At 37.3% G+C, this 21,398-nt stretch overlaps 1 protein-coding gene across 7 annotated transcripts in view; it reads left to right on the top strand.

Annotated features, from left to right (window-relative positions):
* The window catches only part of HNRNPC (heterogeneous nuclear ribonucleoprotein C), a 54,920-nt gene that overhangs the window by 16,994 nt on the left and 16,528 nt on the right, over positions 1-21,398 (top strand). For 5 of the 7 annotated variants that reach the window (XM_044232036.1, XM_044232034.1, XM_044232037.1 and 2 more), the window contains 3 exons: positions 9,408-9,685; positions 15,424-15,538; positions 16,142-16,189. In XM_044232036.1, the coding sequence (XP_044087971.1) occupies positions 9,445-9,685; positions 15,424-15,538; positions 16,142-16,189 (404 nt within the window). In that variant the 5' untranslated portion in view covers positions 9,408-9,444. The remainder of the gene's footprint in view (positions 1-9,407; positions 9,686-15,423; positions 15,539-16,141; positions 16,190-21,398) is intronic. The other 2 variants (XM_044232039.1, XM_044232038.1) reach the window with 1 other exon arrangement.

Genomic DNA, 21,398 nt, shown 5'->3' with positions numbered 1-21,398 from the left:
CAGAGAGGCAGGTGGGGGTGAGGGGGAGCAGGCTCCTCATTGAGCAGAGAACCCAATGTGGGGCTCAATCCTAGGACCCTGGGATCATGACCTGAGTTGAAGGCAGAGGCTTTAACCCACTGAGCCACCCAGGCGCCCCAAATTGTTATGTTCTATTTAGGAAGTTCGCATTAGTCACTATTTTAAGCAAAGTTTGGTCATGGTGGGTATGGCTTGAATTTGTGGGGGTAGGTATTTTCCTTTGCGGTTTAAAATTATTTTTTTGAAAAAGGCTTTACCTAAATTTTGTTTTGCAGGTTTTTGAGTTACTAACTCAGGTCCTGCTCAGAACTAAACCAGAATCGAGCTTTTCAGTATAGAGGAAATACGCAAAAGGACTTACCAGTTGGGACTGACTTTGTTGGTTGTCATTGTTTGAAACTAGTACATAACATGAAAAAAATTTTGAAGGAAAATTGCGTTAAACTTTTTTTAAAATGATGAGGTCAAGACTCAGTATGGTGAACAAATCAGTGAAGAATACATAATTGTAAGGTTGTTAATAAAATACTTAACAAAATAAAATTTGAAACTTCAGGCTGGAACTAGGTAGAGGATGAAATGGTATTTGAAATGTAAAGCTCTGTACTAAATGTAAAGAAAACTAACAAAGTTGTCCCAGTATGGGAAGTTAGCATTATTTTAGTAAATGTTTAAGAATGAGGGGTTGTTCTTAGTGAATTCTGCATGTGTTGACAATGCAAAAAGCATGTGTTGGCAATGCAAGTTACCAGAAAGAGTAGCATCTGAATAGCATCCAGAGTGTGTTCCATTCTTGAAAGAGCAATCAAATTGGACTGGTACTATGTTCAAAGGGACATTGACAGATTAAATTGTATTTGTTACAAGGCACCAGTTTTATTTTCATGGAAGGTGGTGAGGATAGGGAGTAGTTTGAATAAGATAATTTTAGGTTACAGAAAAAAAACTAATTTTAATGGTATTCGGCATTGAAGGAGGGAACTAAAGCAATTGATTAAAAGGCAGTTAAGTTTTAGAATTGAATAACGTGAATTCCTTCATTTTGGTGGCAGTTCTCAAGAGACTAAATTATCATTTTTTTTAAAGCTTTTATTTATTTGACAGACATACACAGTGATAGAAGGAACACAAATAGTGGGAGACGAAGAAGCAGACTTCCTGTGGAGCAGGGAGCCTGATGATGGGCTCTATACCACGACCCTAGGATCATGACCTGCGCCAAAGGCATATGCTTTCAATGACTGAGCCATCCAGGCGCCCCAAGAGGCTAGATTATTAGTGAGCAAGGATGTTGTAAGGGGATTTTAACATCCTTGGAAGAACTGCAAGGTGGTTGAACTATATGATTTGGTTTTTCCCTCTTTTAAGATTCTGGGATTTTTTTTTTTTTTTTTAAGATTTTATTTGTTTATTTAAAGACCTTCACTTTAAAATTTTTGTCGGGGTGCCTGGGTGGCTCAGTGGGTTAAAGCCTCTGCCTTGGCTCGGGTCTGGGATTGAGCCCCGCATCGGGCTCTCTGCTCATTGGGGAGCCTGCTTCCTCCTCTCTCTCTCTGCCTGCCTCTCTGTCTACTTGTGATCCCTCTCTCTGTGTCAGATAAATAAAACCTTAAAAATTTTTTTTTGTCATTATATTACCCGTTTACACTTTGGTAGGAACAGTCTTCTATAAAAATGCTTATTAGGGATCCTTGAAGGAAATACATATATAAAACTATTTTTCTTGAGCACTATTTAATTTGGTGTTTTGGTTCATTTCTATCTTAAACCTGTACACCTATATTTTTGAAGAATTTTTAGCAGTATGGAGTCACTACCATATATAGTTTTAGAGTGTATTATAAACATTCTTCACTTAGTTTTCTACAATACGTTTTAAGTTGCTATGTAGTGTTTTTTATTAAAAGGGATTTACAGAGCTTACAGATGCTCAAGAGTTTTCTGTTTCACTTCCAAACATAGGATAACCTGAAATTTAACATTGCCAATTGCTTAATGCAAGTATGTAGGCCCAGCTGTTGTTTGGCACTTTTTAAGAATTTTCAAAGGAACCTAGAGAAATATGTACTGGTTTACATCTTGTTTGTTTACTTAGTTACAGCGGTGGGAGTGCCGTATTTTTTCACCCCATCGGACAATCATTCTTAAATTAGCAAATGTGATAGAAAATACTACTTTCTGGGAATTTGCTAAAATGTGAGACCTGGTGTATATCTTTTTTCTGTTTGTTGTTATAGGAGCTTTAAAAAACTTTTGAACAGGTAATACTGCATACGTAAAATAAACCATCCATGTTCCAGCCTTCTTCTTCTGGTAGCTGCTGTGTAGATTGCTATGTTTGCTCTCCATATGTGTGGTGTTTTGTTTTGCCCTTGAATAGTTTTAGGCATGATACTTCACTTAAGAACTTGAAGATGCCTGCATCTCCTCTAAGAACAAAGATAATCTATATTAACGAAATTACCAAGCCAGTAAAAATTAGTGACACTGATTCAATATTCCCATGTATACAGTCCATAATAAAATTCCCTGTCACCAAAAATGTTTGCAGTCAGTTCAGTCAAGGTTCAGTGGTTCACACATTGCTTTCTTAATCTAGAAAAGGTTTCTACTTTGTATGTATTTCCCTATGTGCAGGTTCAGATATTTACCAAGGATATTACACAGGTGATGTGTTTTTCTTATTTTTGTCACACCAGGAGGCATGTAATGTCAGATCAGTTGGTTTAAGTGGTGGCATATATTTTCCGTTTCAAAAGCACATTTTTTATAATCCGTATTTTGGGTAATATTTTGAGATCATATAAATCTTGTTTTCTACCCCTTTTGGGCAGAAAAGCTTGATACTTTTCCCTAGTGATTTTAGCATACATCGACAGTTACCTGAATTATGAATATATCTGAATATGAAGTACCAACATATGCTAATTAATCAATGTTCGTATTCTTGACCTTGAGATCATACCTGTTTTGAAGAACAAAAAGCTTTGGGGGTGGAGCAGATTAAAGTACACTGTTGTTTTTGCAGACACATGGACAGTTCATTGTTAGCGAGAGGGAAATAATTGATGGAATGCACTAAAGATAAACATAGGTAGAGAACAAATGAGGGCCAGATAGAGTAAAGTGAATGTAAATGGGCAAAATAGGAACTTAAGTTTGTTAAAGACAAATAACTTAGTTCAGATGATGATGCTTTAAGTAGAAGGGGAATTTTATAGTATCCAAAAAGTACTGAGAAACGTTGACAGATTGTGAAAGGCAGTATGAAATAGAAAAACTTGGACTCTAGATTTAGTTATCTTTTTAAAAAAATTGCCAACTCGTTGCTGCCATCTAGTGATATTTTGCTTTTCTGTATTCACAGAAAGTTGGGAAGTAACAGTCATTTGATAGTTGCATTTGATTCAAATTGAATGTATAGGCTAGTTAAGGGGTAGAAATAAAAATTCTGAGGTAGATTTCTGCGTTTTCTTGTCTGAGGCAGGTTATTTCCCTTGTTTTCTATTAGTACGATTTTGACATTTCATAAGCCATACAGATGTTGTGTTTGATTTTTTTCTTTCTGGGTTAATAGATAATGTGATATGAGTAAGTATAACTGAGTAGCCTAGGTGAATAGGCTGAGCAGGTAGAGCATTGGCTGAAATTTCAGTAGAAACATCTTAGGTGTATTACCTATTTTCTCTGATGGGTTTTTGTTTGTAGTAAATGGCCTAAATATAATGAACACAGTCTGAATAGTGGCACTGAATTGTCAAATACTTACCTTTTCAGTCCGTTTCCACTAAAGGTGGAGTTACACTGCCCTGCAGATAAAGGCAAGGAAGCTAAATGCTTAATTCTAGTTATAAATTGATTTTGGCCCCATCAAAACGTAGTTTTGGACTATTTGAGTTCTGTACCACTCGTAATTATCAAATAGTGCAATTTGCCTCTCCCACCCAACTGCACCTTTTCCCAGCAGAATTTACATGAGATTTAATGCTAACTTAAGGGAAACGGAATACTTGTTACAAACAGTTCCCAACCTTTTAGCTAGATTGAAAATCCAAGATAGGTTTGTCTCAAGAGGGCAAAGAATCAGGATAGCATGATCTTCAGAATGAACAGTTAAAAATAAAATTTGAGAGGTTTGCTTGCATTCTGAGCAGATGTAGATTTTGTTTTATTTATTTGTTGGTTTTAGGATATAAATAGAATGGCAGAAATGGAAATAGAAACATTTCTTTAAAAAAAAAAATAACCTGTCAGAATGAACAAGCAGAGTGAGAAGTAGGCTCCCTGCTGAGCAAGGAGCCCACTGTGGGATTTAATTCCAGATGAAGGCACTTAACCACCTCAGCCACGAAGGCACCCTGAAAATCTCTTGGTTTTATTGCTTTAACATAAAGTCTGTGATTAGATGCATAGATCCTTTGGTCTAATAAGGCAATAAAGGTAACTGAGTATTCTTAGTTTTGATTTGTTAACCAGATAAGACATGCCTTAGCGATCCTTTTTGATGGTAAAAGTCACGGGATAAGGGGCGCATGGGTGGCTTAGGTAGGCGTCCAGCTGTTTAGTTCAGTTCAAATCTTGATGTCAGGGTCATGAGTTTATGCCCCATGTTTTTTAAAAAGGTGGGATGGAAATATATGTATGTATAAATATAAAATACATAACCTGTGTCCGTATGTACCCAGGGACTACAGTTTTGAGTGCTACCACCCAAATAACCTTAAGGAAAATGCTGGTATCATTCCATTTTATTTTATTTTGTTCAAATTCTGCTTTTCTGGAAACCAGATCCACTTGATCATTGGTAGTTAATTAAATCGGAAGCACAGTTTCCATGGAACATAACATTTCAGAAATCTACCCTCTTTTTTTTTTTAAGATTTATAGTGGGTTTTTTATTTTTGAGAGAGAATGAGTTAGGGAGGGCCAGTGGGAGAGGGAGAGACAGAATTTCTAGTAGACTGAACACACAGTGTGGAGCCAGACATGGGGCTGGATTCCACAATCCTGAGAACATGACCTGAGATGAAATCAGAGTCAGAAGCCTAACTGACTGAGCCACCCACGTGCCCCAGAAATTTACTCTCTTGATATTATTCTTTGAAACCAATTTTAGGAAAGAAATTTTTTTTATTCTGTGTACTTTTCTTTACTTGGATGTTTAAAAAGAATGAATTTGACATTTTTTCCCCCCTTAGGGCATCTGGCTGGCTCAGTTGGTAGAAAAGGCAACTTGATCTCTGGGCTGAGTTGAGGTCCCACATTGGGTATAGAGATTATGTACACACATAACTACATAAACCTTTAGAAAAGGGTTTTTCTATTAACACCTGAAACTATAACACTATATATTAACTGGAATTAACAAAAACTTTAAAAAACATTTTCTCTGAGAAAACTTTAAAAAGGATGTGACATGATCTCAGGGTCCTGGGATCGAGTCCCGCATCAGGCTCTCTGCTCAGCGGGGAGCCTGTTTCCTCCTCTCTCTCTCTCTGCCTACTTGTGATCTCTCTCTGCAAATAAATAAATTTAAAAAAAAAGGATGTGACTGGACTAACTTCATCTGTGAGGAAATTTGGAGTATTTAAAATGTGCCAGAAATTTCCGGTTGTGGAATTCATAAATTGATAAGGATTAACCAAATTTTAAACTGCAAACAGTTTTTAAAGAATTTGTCTGTTTTAGAGACAGCTTGCTTATGCATGCACAGGGAGAGGAGGAAGAGAGAGAATCCCAAGCACACTCCCCCTAAGCGCCCAGTCAGGGTAGTCGATCCCACAAGATCCACAAGGTCATGACCAGAGCTGAAACCAAGAGTCAGACACTCAACCAACTGAGGCACCCAGGCACCCACTGACTTAAAACATTTGATCATAATTCCCACATTATTGAAAGTGATTTGCAGGTATTTTTTTTTTTTTTATATAGTAATCTTTACTCATAACCTGGAGCTCAGACTCACAGTCCTGAGATTCAAGAGTCATACATTCTTACTGAGGCAGCTGGGTGCCTCTAAAGTGATTTGTGGATAAAGACTGCAGTTTCTGGTAGGTAATAAGAATACCAAATTGTTAAAAATTAAAAATGAGTTTAGAATGTAATGTGCTGCAGAGCTATGTAAGGTAAAAAGCAAAAAATAAAAGTGTGTGGAGTATGAAATTGTGGAAAATCCAGACTGGAAACTTCAGGTCAAATACCCTGTATCCTTCAAGCAATAAATTCGAATTTAAGGGGGTGCCTAGGTGGCTCAGTTGGTTAAGTGTCTGCCTTCGGCTCAGGTGATGATCCCCCAGTTCTTGGATGGAGCCCCACATCTGACTCCCTGCTCAGCAGGGAGTCTCCTTCTGCCCCTTGCACCCACTCGCGCTCTCACACAAATAAAATTTTTTAAAGTGGTGACTACAACGAATAGTAGTTACTTCGGGGTGTTGGAAGGGTTTAAAGAATGGAATGCTGCACATGGGGCTCTGAGTTAGTTTTGAGATTGTGGAGACTAAGCCACTCTGGCATCTTGAGACATTTTTGTTACAGTACCTTGTACTCCTGCATTCTTGGAGCAGGGAAAAAACCCTTCCAGTTTCAACTGCTTTTCTTAAAATTGGCTCCCTTAGCTTTCCACTAAATGGGTATTTGGGGATTCTTCCATTTCTAGGTCTTTCTGGTTGTGCAGTGGTAGATAACCATGCATATGTGGGCTATTGGCTTCCCTTTACCAGCTTGCTTTATGGCATTTTGATTGGGGTACCTGGGCACCCAAGTTTATCTAGTTGCTTTTATATGGGGATTCAGAAAGGTTCAAAAACTATGGCGATGTTGTTTTGTTCTAGGAAACCAGGGGTTCCCCTCTGCCTTAGTTTCTTTGCATTTAGGATACTGACATTTTATATCCACCCCCACCCCCAAACAGATTTCAGAGGTAGGGTGAAATGTGACCTGAGTTCATTTGGTTATTTGTAAAATTTTGGGAAATCCGTTCCCTCTTCAATTTTAAACAATGGTATCATTAGGGTGTAAACTGTGAGGAATCCTGCTCTTAATGTTTTTCCTCTGAAGTAGCCTTGGTACCTAGTACTTACCAGATATTCAGTAAATGTCCAGTGGAAAAAATGTATTAATTTGTAGTAATTTATTCTTTAGAAGATGTGTCCCTTGGAACAGGATTAATGGGCCTTTGTGGGTTCACTTGTCTTTACTGTTGCTCATACCTTGATTAAATCCTTAGTATGTGCATTAAATCCTTTAGCCAAGCTTTTGAGGTTGAGGTCATTATTACTTTTCTGTTAACAACTCAGGATTCTTGTAGTAAATTTAGTAACCACATACAATTAGAGAAAATAGATAAAATTATATACTTAAATTTGGAGATGGCAATTATCGTTAGCACCTTTTTATTTGTGTATCTGGATGTTTCTTTATCAGCCTTTTCAAATGGAGTTCCATGGGTTTTAATCCTTAATATCCTCAGGCATTCTTTTTATGTAATAAATTGTCTAGTTCTAGATTGGTTCTAGCTATGTACCACCTTTGTAAAAAGTGAGAAAATAACCATTTAAATCGACTTCTGTGGTTCCAAGGAGTATATTTGAAGGGGACATTATTGTCAGTTTGTTTTACAGTCTTGTTCAGTATGCTGATGGCATGTAGAAAGAACCATTCTTTCCCCAACAGGTAATTGTTAATTAAATCTAGGAAGATTTTTCCTTTTAGTTACTACTATTTACTATAATATGTAGAATATGTTTATTTTTTGTGAAAATAATTGTAGAAAACTGGCTTGAGTTTTCCCTTCTTACGTTAATAGCAAACCTTAATAACCAGCAGTAATATTTGAAACCACTTAGTCCTTTTGTAGGTTTCTGTTTTTGGTGTTCTGAGGAGGCTTTCTGGGACTCAGAGTTGAAAGAGTGTTGGTGACTCTGTGCCATTGTTTGGTAAATTCTTATTGCTTAGTCTAAGAAAATTTAACTGTTGTTTATAAAGCTGTAATTCTGAAACCAAAATCAAGTTAAGACTTTCTTAATTTTAGAAAGGCTAGGAGGGAAAAGCGGTTGTTACAGCTTTAAAAATCAGTACTACTTGTGAAATGAGTAGTATTTTAAGGATCAGAATATTAGTGATCTATATAAATGATGTTACGCTACCTGTTTTGTTACACACATATATGCATATATAGAAGATATTTTTACGTAATCCATGAACTAGTTTGTCATTCTTCTGGGGATTGGAAAAATAACATACTAGATACTCACTGATGTGAGTTTCAAAGGAATGAATGGAAAATAAATTAATCTTAAGAATGGTACTCTGAATCTAATGTGGGACAATCTTAAACTGTTTTAAGTTTGGTAGTTGGAGTGGGAAGGGGCAGCAGATACAAACCCTAAAAGAATGTCAAAATGTTTCTACTTGGAAAAACCTAAGGTGATAGAACATGAATCTCCTTGTAATTATAATGTGACTGAACCTTCATATACCTTTTTTTTTTTTTTTTAAAGATAATTTTTGTTTTGAAACAGTCTGAGGAAAGTGGTACTCTTCTTAGTTCTCCTGGTCCTCTCTTGATTCATGCAGTGTTCTACGTGCTTGTTTTATCATCATCACCATCTAGTATTACAAATAATCCCAGCTGTATTTTCAAGATCATCACATAAAAAGCAGATCGAGACATTGCATTCTATAAAATGATGTATTGTTACTTAAGATATCTCTGGCGTATTATGAATCATTTAATATACCTGGAAATAAAGATATCCAGAGTGAATGATTTGGGTCTGTATATTGCCTTAGTATAATAAAGTTAATTATATTTGAAGGGGAGAAGGGTCTGTTGCCCACATTTATCTAGCTAAATAATGGCTTGTGGGCAGAGTTTTGTATATCTTTGGAATAGGTGAGACTCATTTTAATAATAGCAATGTGTAAGAAGATGGAGTTCTTGATACATGGCAGGAAATGGTTAGGTTAGTATGACAAGGAAGGTTAAAATTTATGAGAAGTTGATAGTAGAAGAGTTTAAGGTATTCTAATTTACTTGAGGACTTAAGAACAGAGAGGGCTCACTTGAAATGAATAATGCCCTTAATTGTGTTGCTAGTTGTCTTTGAAGAGCACGCCCCCCACCCCACCCCTTGGTCCCTTGAAATGATAATCTGGCACTGCTGGAATAGACTAGGGAAGGTGGAATTGAATTTGTATAAGGGTGCATATATTCAGGAGCTCTCCTCTCTAAAATAGTAATACACTTTCCTCTGTGAGAGCCTATTAAGTTGACTGATACTCTAGTCACAGTGTTCAAAATAAAGAGTAGAAAGTTTTATCAAGGAGTATTTTGTTTCTAATCTCTTTTTTTAACCTGAATACGTTTTTTTTTTTTTTCCATCCAGTTTTTCAGCTTTGTGAAGAACCTTAACATCAAAGAAAATGGCCAGCAATGTCACCAACAAGACAGATCCTCGCTCCATGAACTCCCGTGTATTCATTGGGAATCTCAATACTCTTGTGGTCAAGAAATCTGATGTGGAGGCGATCTTTTCAAAATATGGCAAAATTGTGGGTTGCTCTGTTCATAAGGGCTTTGCCTTTGTTCAGTACGTTAATGAGAGAAATGCCCGGGCTGCTGTGGCAGGAGAGGATGGCAGAATGATTGCTGGCCAGGTTTTAGGTAAGATCTGGGTTGGATTTCTTCGTTGACTGTTTCAGATAAGAGTTTTTCTGTTCATGCTTCTGTTTTTCTCCCTTTTCATTAAGCTAAGTTGAAAAAAATGTTTATAGTTCTAATTGGTTAAATAAGGATTTTACTCCTTTCTGTATAGCAGAGACTGGATAACCAGTTGGTGATCTCGAGTTAGGTCAGGAGAATAGGAATGACATTACATAAGGTACAGTGGCTGCCCTAAATAGCTCTCCTGCTCACAGTAGAATGGGCAGAGGCAATATGGCTTAGTCACTCATGGGCTGTGGAGTTAGATTGCTTGGCACAACTGTGTTTTGGGCAGTCTACATAACTTGGCTGAGCCTTCTCATCTGTTAAAATGGAGGTATAGTATGTCACTCTATTACCTGTTCTCCACGCCCACCTCCAGAAATTTCATTTGGCAGAGAGATGTAGGGAGAGTGGGAGAGGGAGAAGCAGGCTTTGTGTGGAACAGGAAGCCCAATGCTGGCTCCTCCTCCATCCCAGGATGGAAGACCTGGAAGACCCTAGGATCATGACCAGAGCTGAAGGCAGACACTTAAACCACTGAGCCACCCAGGCACCTTCAGTCTATTATCTGTTCTTACCTGAGATAATAGTACTTTGGTGTTACCAAGAATTTGGATTAATTAGGATGTTTCATGAGAAGCTTCTAGTGTAAGTCTAGCATGTCATGCTCAATAAAAGATGCTTTGTGTTACGTATGTTTTAGCATTAGCAGTACCAACTGGTTTTCTTTTTTGGTCTTAGTTACACCAGTAAGGGGTCTCCTGATCTACCATGTTCAGATATTTGAGAATGAGGTCTGAGCTTAGAGTATGTAAGATGTTCCTGATGATTGTAGAATTTAATCTCCATGAATAATTTTGACTGCTTATCCATTGCTAAGATTTGCTGTCAGAATCATAGTTAATTTTATATAGCTTGTTTTTTTTTTTTTTTTAAGATTTTATTTATTTGAGAGAGATCACAAGTAGGCAGAGGAGGCAGGCAGAGAGAGGGGGAGCAGGCTTCCTGCTGAACAGAAGGCCCAATGTGGGGCTCGTTCCCAGGACCCTGAGATGACCTGAGGCGAAGGCAGAGGCTCTAACCCACTGAGCCACCCTGGCGCCCCGTTGTTTTTTCTTTTTCTTTTTTTAAAATGCATAGTGTTCAAGTAGAATTCCACCTTAAATGTTTTATTTTCTACCCGGCTTTCTCTTTAGGATGCTATGAATTTTTTTCCCCTTAAGTGTTTCCATGTTGGTGTTTACTTAAAGTACTACACAGAACTTAAGCATTTCATAATGATTGTAGCATTTAATAAATACTTCCTATATAACATGATTTATTGTAAAGTTTCAGCTGTTTCTGTTTTTGTTTTTAAATAAGTGACAGCTCCATTCTTGGAGTAAACAGCATTATTCTTAATACCAGGAGCAGCTCTCTTTTTTAAAAGATGTTATTTTAAAGTTTTAGTTTTTAATTTTTTTATTTGGCACAGCACGAGAAGGGGGAGCAGCAGGGAGAAGTAGGCTTCCAGCTGAGCAGGGAGCCAGATGTAGGGCTCCATTCCAGGGCCTTGGGATCATGATCTGAGTTGAAGGCAGACGCTTAACCGACTCACCCAGGCACCTTCTTTTTTTATTTTAGAGAGGTGTGGGGCTGGAGAGAAAAGGGGAAAATCTGAAGTAGACTCCTCCCCTGAGCACAGAGCATGATGGCCTTTGGGGCTTTATCTCACAACCCTGAGATCATAACCTGAGCCAAAACCAGTAGTTGGATGCTTAACCAACTGAGCCACCCAGGTGCCCCTTGACAGCTTTTTAGACGATTTTGAATGTTTGGTTACTGTTTCTCAGTGGCTTTTTTTGTAAATAGCTCTCATTCTGGAATAAAAGTATTGTGTAATTTGTAAACACTTCTTAAATGCTAACTATTTTTATAAATCCCAGCCATACTGGATAGGGATGGAAAAATACTGGAAGTTAGAGAACCTTGTAATCCTTGACATTGAAGATCCATGGAACAGTTGTAATTGGAAAATACTTAAGAAATTTTCATACCTATTTGTCCTGTATCCAAAGTACAAGAAAACACATGTATGAAACTTTGGCATCTGTAAAATGGCTGCGTCATAAAATGAAGTCAGAGTTTTTCATGATACTTTTTTTTAACTGTCATGGAAATTTACTAACACAAAAGTAGAGAAATTTAATGAATTTGTAAGTACATCTCACCTTGTTAAATACCAGTATTTAATCATGTTTTCATCTATTTTATTGGTTTTCTTTTAAATTTCATTAGAATAATTCTAAGACTTCATATATCCAGCAGATAAAAACTTTTAACAAAATGTAAACCACACTGCTCTTATCACATAAAGAAACTCATAGTAATTCCTTAATACCATCAAATATTCAATCCATGTTTAGATTTCTTTATTATTTTAGACTTTTTTTTAATAACTTGCTTTATTCAGATCAAGATCTAGTCCATGCCTACATGTGCATTTGATTAATTGCCCCTTAGATGTCTTGAAGTCTTGAGTTTCCCCATACCTTCCTCTCCTGTTTAAAAAATTTGTGACCTTTAATTTGTTACTGATTTGATTATTTGTGGTATCATTTAATTTGTTCTTCTCTACCTCTGTTTTGTGTAATACTACCAGATCTAGAGCACTGTCCGATAGAAATGAAAATGTGTATACTTCACAAACACATCTGAATTCAGGCTTGTGGCTAGCAGCTCACTATATTGGACGTGCAGATCTAGAAGCTTGATTTAATTCAGATTCCATTTATTTTTGGTGAAAACGTTATGTGAATAATGTTAACGTATTTTATATTGTATCACACCTTAACATGGTTGCCCATTTTTAGTACTGTTAAGGATAATTTGTGGGTTCAGGTTTTACATCTTGATCCATCTGTGATAAAGTTTGCTATCAATTTTCCACCTTACTGGTGATCATCCATTGATGATTATTGATGAGGTATTTCATAATGGGTTGCAAAAGAGTAGATTTCTAATTTCCTTCTGCTTAACTTTTCTGAAATGAACAACTCATTAATATTTGCTTTTTCTGAAATACCATTCATGTTGGAAAGACCAGATAAATTTTTTTCAAAAACTCTGCAATAGGGACACATGGGTGGCTCAGTGGGTTAAAAAACCTCTACCTTCACTTCAGGTCATGATCCCGGGGTCCTGGGATCCTGGGATCGAGCCCTGCATTGGGCTCTCTGCTCAGCAGGGAGCCTGCTTCCTTTCCTCTCTCTCTCTGCCCGCCTCTCTGCCTACCCATGATCTCTGTCTGTCAAAATAAATAAAATCTTTAAAAACAAAAACAAAAAACTCCTCAATATTTTAGCTTGAGGGGTGGGTAGCAAAGCATGGTTTATTGAGCGATAGCAAAGCGATAGTACAAAGCTCCCAAGGAGGGAAAGGACCCTGAAGAGGTTGCCTGAGTATGGGTTTTTTTGTTGGTTTTTTTGAAGTTCTTCAAGCTCTATACCCAACATTGGTCTTGAACTCAAAACCCCTAGATCAAGAGTCACATGCTGTACAAGACTGAGCCAGACAGGTGCCCCCATAATGTTAATATTTCTAATAATTTAAATTGGTGTGTGTTAATACATTACATATCCTTCTTTAGAGCTCAGAATATTTCATCTGTGGCCATTGTATCCTGTGTCCTTGAGACCTTAGTTGTTTTTTTTTTTTTTTTTTTAAAGATTTTACTTATTTGACAGAGATCACAAGTAGGCAGAGAGGCAGGTGCGGGGGGAGAGCAGGCTCCCAACCAAGTAGAGAGCCTGATACAGGGCTCATTCCAGGACCCTGAGATAATGACAAGAGCTGAAAGCAGAACCCCAACCCACTGAGCCACCCATGCTCCCCAAGATCTTAGTTTTATAATAATTACATTGCATCCTTGCTTTCTGGCATCACAAGATATTCTAGGTCTTCTGATGTATTTCTTGACCTAAATCTGTTTGCCACTTAATAAAATAATGGGAATTACCTAGAAGCCACAGTCTGTACACCAGGGAGTGTTCATTACTGATTTTAATAGTTTTTGTCTAGTTTTAGTAAGCAGAAGAGGAAGCACTTTTTTTAAGAAAACAAAAGTTTTACACATGCTTAGTTCCACAGTTTCAAAATAACCATGCCTGTTTGTTTTTTTACAAAAATTAAGATTACTAAGTACTTTTTTAGATTGAGATTTTTTATTAGTATATATACTATTCTGGATATTGACTCAGTACTACAGTTTAGGACCCATGGAATAATTCTGTAAGATTGTGTAATCAGGGCACTTAGGTGGCTCAGTTGGTTAAGCATCTGCCTTTGGCCCAGGGTCCTGGGATCCAGTCAGGCATCTGGCTTTCTGCTTAGCAGGAGTCTGCTTTTCCCTCTCCCTACTTCCTGCTCATTCTCTGTCTCTTGAAAAATAAATAAATTATCTTCAGGAAAAGGTGGGGAGAGGTTGTGTAATCAACTTGGTATATAATCTCATCCTGTTTTTATTTTAGAATTGCGTTTTTTTGTTTTGTTTTTGTTTTTTTTTAAGAGAAGGAGGTAGAGGTGGGGAAAACTGCTTGGAACCTACTCAGATAAAAACAAGTCAACTGTAAAGGCAAGGTTGTTCTTAAGATTAGGTGCTAGGAATTGGAAATGAATTTAGTGAACCAGAAACTCTTCAGATTCTTCATTAATGTAATGATGTTCAGCAGGTAGTGTACTAAAAGTCTTTTTCAGTTGGTCACTTGATGAACTAAGTTTTGAAGAGCTGGTTTTTGACAAATGGACTCTTGTTAGAATAAGGAAGAGATCATGAATTCTTTGTTTGGTAGGCAGTGAGTCATAAGACCATAGCTGGCCATGTTGGAATAAGTGTTTTTAAAATTACGTTTATGGAACCTAGGACTTTTTCCTTTGTTCCCTTAATTCCCCTTTCTTGGTGTGTGTGTGTGTGTGTGTGTGTGCGCGCGCGTGCACACACGCTCACACAAGTGTGTATGGAAAAGTTGTTGAGCAGTTGGCTGAATAGTATTCATCTAAACTATTATTCAGCTTTTTTAAAAAAATTTTATTTATTTGGTAGAGATCACAAGTAGGCAGAGAGAGAGAAAGGGAAGCAAGCAGGCTCCCTGATGAACAGAGAGCCCAACGCGGGGCTCGATCCCAGGACCCTGGGATGACCTGAGCCAAAGGCAGAGGTTTTAACCCACTGAGCCACCCAGGCACCCCTATTCAACTTTTAACAGCTGATCCTATTTATAAGGAGAAGGAAAATTCACCTTTGGGGATAATTTAAGGGTATCCTACTCCTAATAATTCGTGAATTGCTATGTATTTTATGTCTCTGAGGTCATTCATTCATTCCTAATATATGCTCTTAGTAGTGAGAGTTCCATTTTATTGGGAACCAAGGGTAGAAGGTACCAAAGACAAATGGTCATGTCTTGTATATAATAAGTGTATATATGTTTTACACATAATGAATACCTTTCTGTTACAGAACGGGATAAAGGATTGAAAAATTAAGTCCTAGCCTTGTAAAATTCATGATCCCTTTTTACATAAGAAAAGATGGGACATCATGTTCAGTCTTTCTTGATTTATATACTACTTACTCATCTTAAAACTGTAATTTAAGATGCTACACTACCCCTACAGGGATGTTGTTAAAGGTTTTGTCTTTCTTTTTGTTTTTTCAGATATTAATCTGGCTGCAGAGCCAAAAGTGAACCGAGGAAAAGCAGGTGTGAAACGATCTGCAGCGGAGATGTACGGGTCAGTACCAGAACACCCTTCTCCGTCCCCTCTACTCAGGTCCGGAACTTTATTATTTATAACTGCATTGTGTCCATCAGTGGGCATCTTCTCTATCTGTTTTCTGGATGTGGGGAGGGTTAACTATAGTATGTTTTATCTGTGTAAAAATGATGCTTTATTAATTTTGTATTAGTATACCTCCTTTTCGCCCATTTCCCAGAGAATTGTTAGAATTCCCTGAGATTTTTTTATTTACTAAAGAGCAGTTTGGTATTTTTAACATACAGTGAAATCTTTGGAGAGGAGTTGTTTAGTTTGTAAGAAGCTGGGAAATACGAAAGGGAAGGGGAGAATAGCATAAGAATATTTGGTTTACTGTTGTACTTTTCAGTGTTCTTATATTAGTGTTATGTTTTATGTTGGAATTATAGCAGATTTGTGCCTAAATTTGCAAATTAGCTGCTGCATGTCCAGTGGCTTCTAAGATGATTAGAATTTTAGTCATTTGTTGCTTAAATGATTGGGAATTATTCCATGCTAATCTCTGATCTATTTGTTATGGTTGGTTTTGCATGGTTTTTTGTTTTTGTTTTTCCCATCTGCTATTGTGAATTTACATCAGCAGCTCCAAATTAATCCTCTTTGGTATTTATTTTTCAGCTCCTCTTTTGACTTGGACTATGACTTTCAACGAGATTATTATGACAGGTATGTTAAAGGTGTTTTGTCTTGTCTAACCATTTATTTTTTTCTGATTTGTAATGAACAACAAAGATGTTTTTGAGGTACTCCCTTTGTAAACATAATGGAAAATCCATACTGCAAATGGTCAGGGGTAGACTAGGGTGGGTGAGATTTCTGTTGATTTCAGAGAGTCAGTTTATAGATGGTCAGGGCATATGGGAACACGTCTAATATTTTGTTTGCATTTGTATGCCAACTAAAAGTAAGGACTGACTTGTCAAATGATAAAATAGGACTTAAGTAGTATTTCCATGTTCTCTTTTTATTTCCTTATTGCATACTTGCCACAGGGCTTTGCATTGTAGGGCGTTACAGCAAAACTACTTAAAAAAAGATCTAAGTCTCTATTGAGCAAACCAACTAATACAAAATAGGATATAGAAGGCATACATAAATGAATTAACAATATAAATTGCTCTGGGGGTTATAAAGTGTTGAAGACTTGCAGATTGGGGGTGGTGGTTGACCCCATTCTAGAAGGCAAGGTGGTTGGAACAGTGGTTGATAGGTGTTTGTGCGTGTGTGCGGTTGGAACAATGGTTGATACATGTATGTGCGTGTGTGCACGCACATGTCTTCAGAAGAGCATTAGTATTCGTTGAGAAATAAAATCAGGAAGGTGTGTGGATAGGGATACATTATGGATGGTTATGAATTATAGATTTACACATAATAGGAACTAGTTAACTGGGGAATGACAATACACAGAAGATACTAGTATTATACTAGCATTCGGATAACATTAGTCTTAATGAACATTAAGGAGATACTAAGTTTATTTGGTTTCCTGCTTTTTAATAATGCATTATTATATGGAAGTATATGGAGTGTACTCCTAAACTGGACTTGACCCTAGTATGAATTTTCCTTTGCTATTTTTCATCTTAGGTTTTCAGTATTCCTGTCATTAGTATGGTGTTAATACATTTAAGAATTTTAGTTAGATCAATTTCTGCTTTGGAAATAAAAGTAATAGCTTTCTTGATTAGGGAATGTTTGCCCAAAAGAAAATTTTTTGAACTGAGTAGATGAGTCATGCCAAGGGATTTGGGTAATGAAATCAAGTCAGTCAGTAAACACTGTGAGTAAAGACCTGAACATAAATACGTTTTGTATACTTTTTGTGTTTGAGACAGATACGGACTGCAGCAGGCTAGTCATTAATAGGCCAAAAAAATAAGACTAGAAAAATAGTTTGGGCCTACATTGTTAAGGTCTTTGAATGCCATACTGAGGTTGTGTGATTTGAGTATTCTTCATGTATCATTAGAATGGTTATTTCATTTGTCCTTAGAGATTTCTTCACATTTTTGTGTCTGTTAGTCTGAATACATTATCTTGAAAACTGTGCTAATTCTCATATTTTGAAAATATTAAGGTATTTAAAAATAGAGAACAGATCGGGCATCTCGTTGCTAATGAAAATGTGGTCAATGGGTGAGTGACTTGAAGCCCCTGAGACTTAAGTTTATCTGAGGCAACTGCCCTTTACACTCAACTCTCTGCTTAAGAAAATACTCAGTGCCCAGCTATAGCTCTAAGGATCCTTGTACACATGGTCTAGGTAGATTCTTCAGTGTTGGTACATACATATTATTTTTTTTTTTTAAAGCTTCTGAAGAAATTTGATGTCAGAGTCAAGAATCATTAATAAGGGATGAGGAAGTAATTTTATTTCTGTAATTCTTAACCCTATTTCTTTGTCCATGGCTCCCTTTAGAAAAATTCTAGTACATTTATACATATGTATATACAATATAAATAATTTGGGAGTGTACCTTGAACTGGAATGCAAGACACCTCCTGTTTTAAATTGAGTGTATACAGATTTTTAACATGTACAATCCTACCTTTTTCATGAGAGTAGCTATCTAAAGTTTTAGTTGTCCTGTTGAGGCAGCGAAACTTATGACCATCCCTACCATCATCCCACTATTAGTTCAGAAAAGATTGTTTTTGAGTGAGGACTTACCAAAGGGTTAATTGAAAGGAGATGTAAACAGGAAGAAATAGTGAAGAAATTTTAGAGATTTGCAGAAATACCTTCAATTTTTTTGCCACTGCTCTTTGATCCTAAAAGTTGGTGGCAGTGCCTTAACTTTTGGCCTTACTTTCCAGTTTTTCAAGAGGAAAGAGAATACCTTTAGTTAGTCTGATGGTATTACTTGATTTTTTTTTTTAAGATTTTTACTTTTTATTTGACAAGTAGGCAGAGGCGGGGGTGGGGGAAAGCAGGCTCCCTGCTGAGCAGAGAGCTAGATGCTGGACTCAGTCCTAGGACCCTGAGATCATGACCTGAGCTGAAAGCAGAGCCCTCCAGGCACCCCTAGAAAGACACTTGTGATAACCACGCCACCTGGCAGTAGTGGGTAAAGAGCCCATTCAAGTGTATCACTGAGGTCTGTAGTAGGAAAATGAACATACTTAGTTAAAAATAAAACTAAATCAGGAAAATTGCATTAGTTTCTGCTTAGAAGTCATTCTTAACATACTTTATTTGCAAGGTTAAGACTTTCACTGTCTTAGTTGCTAACATAGTGATCCTAAATCAGCTGTGTCGGATTCCTTATTAAAGCAGAATGGAACATTGGCTCTAAGATGAGCTGAAAGCCCTGGGTCTTCCTGTGTAAATGGGGTTAAATCAGGGTCTGCCTAATCCCTTCAGTCATACCCTTAAGAACACCGAATTCACGTAAATGTTTCAAGACATAAATTTAGCTTTTCTTTAGGGTTTTGTTGTTGTGTTTGCTTTTATTTCTGTTTGTTTTAGATTTTATTAGAGAGCCTGCATGAGCTGGGGGAGGAGGAGGAGAAGCAGACTCCTGCTGAGCATGGAGCCTGATGCAGCATGATGACTGACTCTATCCCAGGACCCAGGTCATTACCTGAACCAAAGTGAGACATTTGACTGACTGAGCCACCAAGAACCCCTAGATAATTTCATTATCATCTAGCTTTCTTCTACTTATTCTTACAGTAGAGAGGCAGCTAATACGGAATGTAGGAAAGAAAATTGAAGAATCCGAAGACTTCAAAGTTAGCAAAGAAGCTTATGACCAAAGTCATGTAATCACTGATTTCTTATCTCTAAAATGGAAATAATGCCTACTAATAGAGTGGCTATGAAGATTAAAGGAAACATGAAAGATAAATTGTATTATAAGGGCGTCTGTGGCTCAGTGGGTTAAGCGTCTGCCTTCACCTCAGGTCATGATCTGAGGTCCTGGGATCAAGCTTCATGTTCAGTTTTTGCCCCTTCTCCCCTACTTGTGCTGTCTGTCTCTCAAATAAATAGAATCTTTAAAAAAATTTTTTTAAAAAAATTAACATTATAAATATACCCACAATCAGTGGTTATATATAACTACAACAAATATAACAACCAGTGAAGACCATGAGTATTCATTCCTGTTTATTATCAAGATCTTCAGATTTCTTACATGTTAAATTCACTGGAAGTTATACTTCTGATTTTATTAATCCTGTTAACACTGGCGTATATTATTTTGTTGACATGTACCAAAATGAAGGGACTTGTGGATACCCCACCAGTTTTCTTTCCAGAAAACTAACATCTGTAGCATAACTCAAGTTCTTTATGTGTGATAGCAGTCTTCCCACCTAATGTGTAGTGAAATGAACAAATGGTTAGTGTTTGTTTTCTAGACACCTTAATTAATTTTTTTTAAAGATTTTATATGTTTATTTGACAGATTGTAAGTAGGCAGAGGGGCAGGTTGGTGGCAGGTAGCAGGCTCCCTGTGGAGCAGAGAGCCCAATGTGGGGCCTCAGTCCCAGGACCCTGGGATCATGACCTGAGCGGAAGGCAGAGGCTTTAACCCATTGAGCCACCCAGGTGCCCCAGGTTAATTAATTTTTTTGCTGTCTTCTAAAACATCTCAATTTAAATAGATATAAAAGAAAACAGTGTAAGGGCACCTGGGTGGCTGAGTCAGTTAAGCATCTGACTCCTCATTTTGGCTCAGATACTGATCTCAGTGTTCTGAGATTGAGTCCCTGCTTGGGCTTCACACTGGGTGTGAAGCCTGCTTAAGATCGTCTCACTTGCGCCCCCCCACCCCGCCTTGGGAAAAAAAGAGAATAGTGCAGAGTAAAAGATAAAAAGACTGCTTTTATAAACATAATCCCAGTACCATTTATAATAGTATTTCATAATCTCCTCTGTTTTCCACAGATTTGATTCTGTGAATTACATTTTTGTGTATTTTCACGTGTTTCTCTGCCCACCTATATTTTCTCTATCTGCTAGATAGATTTGCAGGCTTGAGTTTTCAGGATCTGTTTTCTTTTTTTTTCCCTTTCCATTAGGGATGAGGGAACAGGGCTTAAGGGAAGCAAGAGCAGAATACTTCATAAAGGCATTATGCATTTTAGTAATCATTAGTTTGATTTTTGACAAATTTTAAGGATGCAGGAAGCATTGGGTATTTTATAAGGAGAAATACTTTAGATATCAGGAAGTAGGTAATTAACAGTTTTCTTAGGAGAATTAGAATGACTTGTATTTTTGTTTGGGGATGAGTGGGCATTTCTGATCAATCCCAAGGATTGTAAATACTTTACCTTTAAAACTGGAGGATAATTGGGGCACCTGGGTGGCTCAGTGGGTTAAGCCGCTGCCTTCGGCTCAGGTCATGATCTCGGGGTCCTGGGATCGAGTCCCCCGTCGGGCTCAATAAAAACACAAAATCTTTTTTTTAAAAAAGTAAATAAATAGATAAGAACAGATCCTGGAGTCCCGGGATCGAGTCCCGCATCGGGCTCCCAGCTCCATGGGGAGTCTGCTTCGCTCTCTGACCTTCTCCTCGCTCATGCTCTCTCTCACTGTCTCTCTCTCTCAAATAAATAAATAAAATCTTTACAAAAAAAAAAAAAAAAGTAAATAAATAAAGCCTCTGCCTTTGGCTCAGGTCATGATCCCAGGACCCTGGGATCAAGAGCCCTACATCAGCTCTCTGCTCAACAGGGAGCCTGCTTCCCTTCCTCTCTCTCTGCCTGCCTCTCTGCCTGATTGTGATTTCTTCTGGCAAATAAATAAGTAAAATCTTTAAAAAAAAACAATACTGAAGGGTATTCTAATGTTAAGACTTAACCAAGTCACTTATATTTTATATGTTGTCTGCTGAGAAGACAATGGAATCAGATTCTGTAG

Source organism: Neovison vison, chromosome 13 (assembly GCF_020171115.1).
Source record: "Neovison vison isolate M4711 chromosome 13, ASM_NN_V1, whole genome shotgun sequence".
NCBI classification, from domain to species: domain Eukaryota; kingdom Metazoa; phylum Chordata; class Mammalia; order Carnivora; family Mustelidae; genus Neogale; species Neogale vison.
This window is presented reverse-complemented; position numbering and strand designations above follow the sequence as displayed.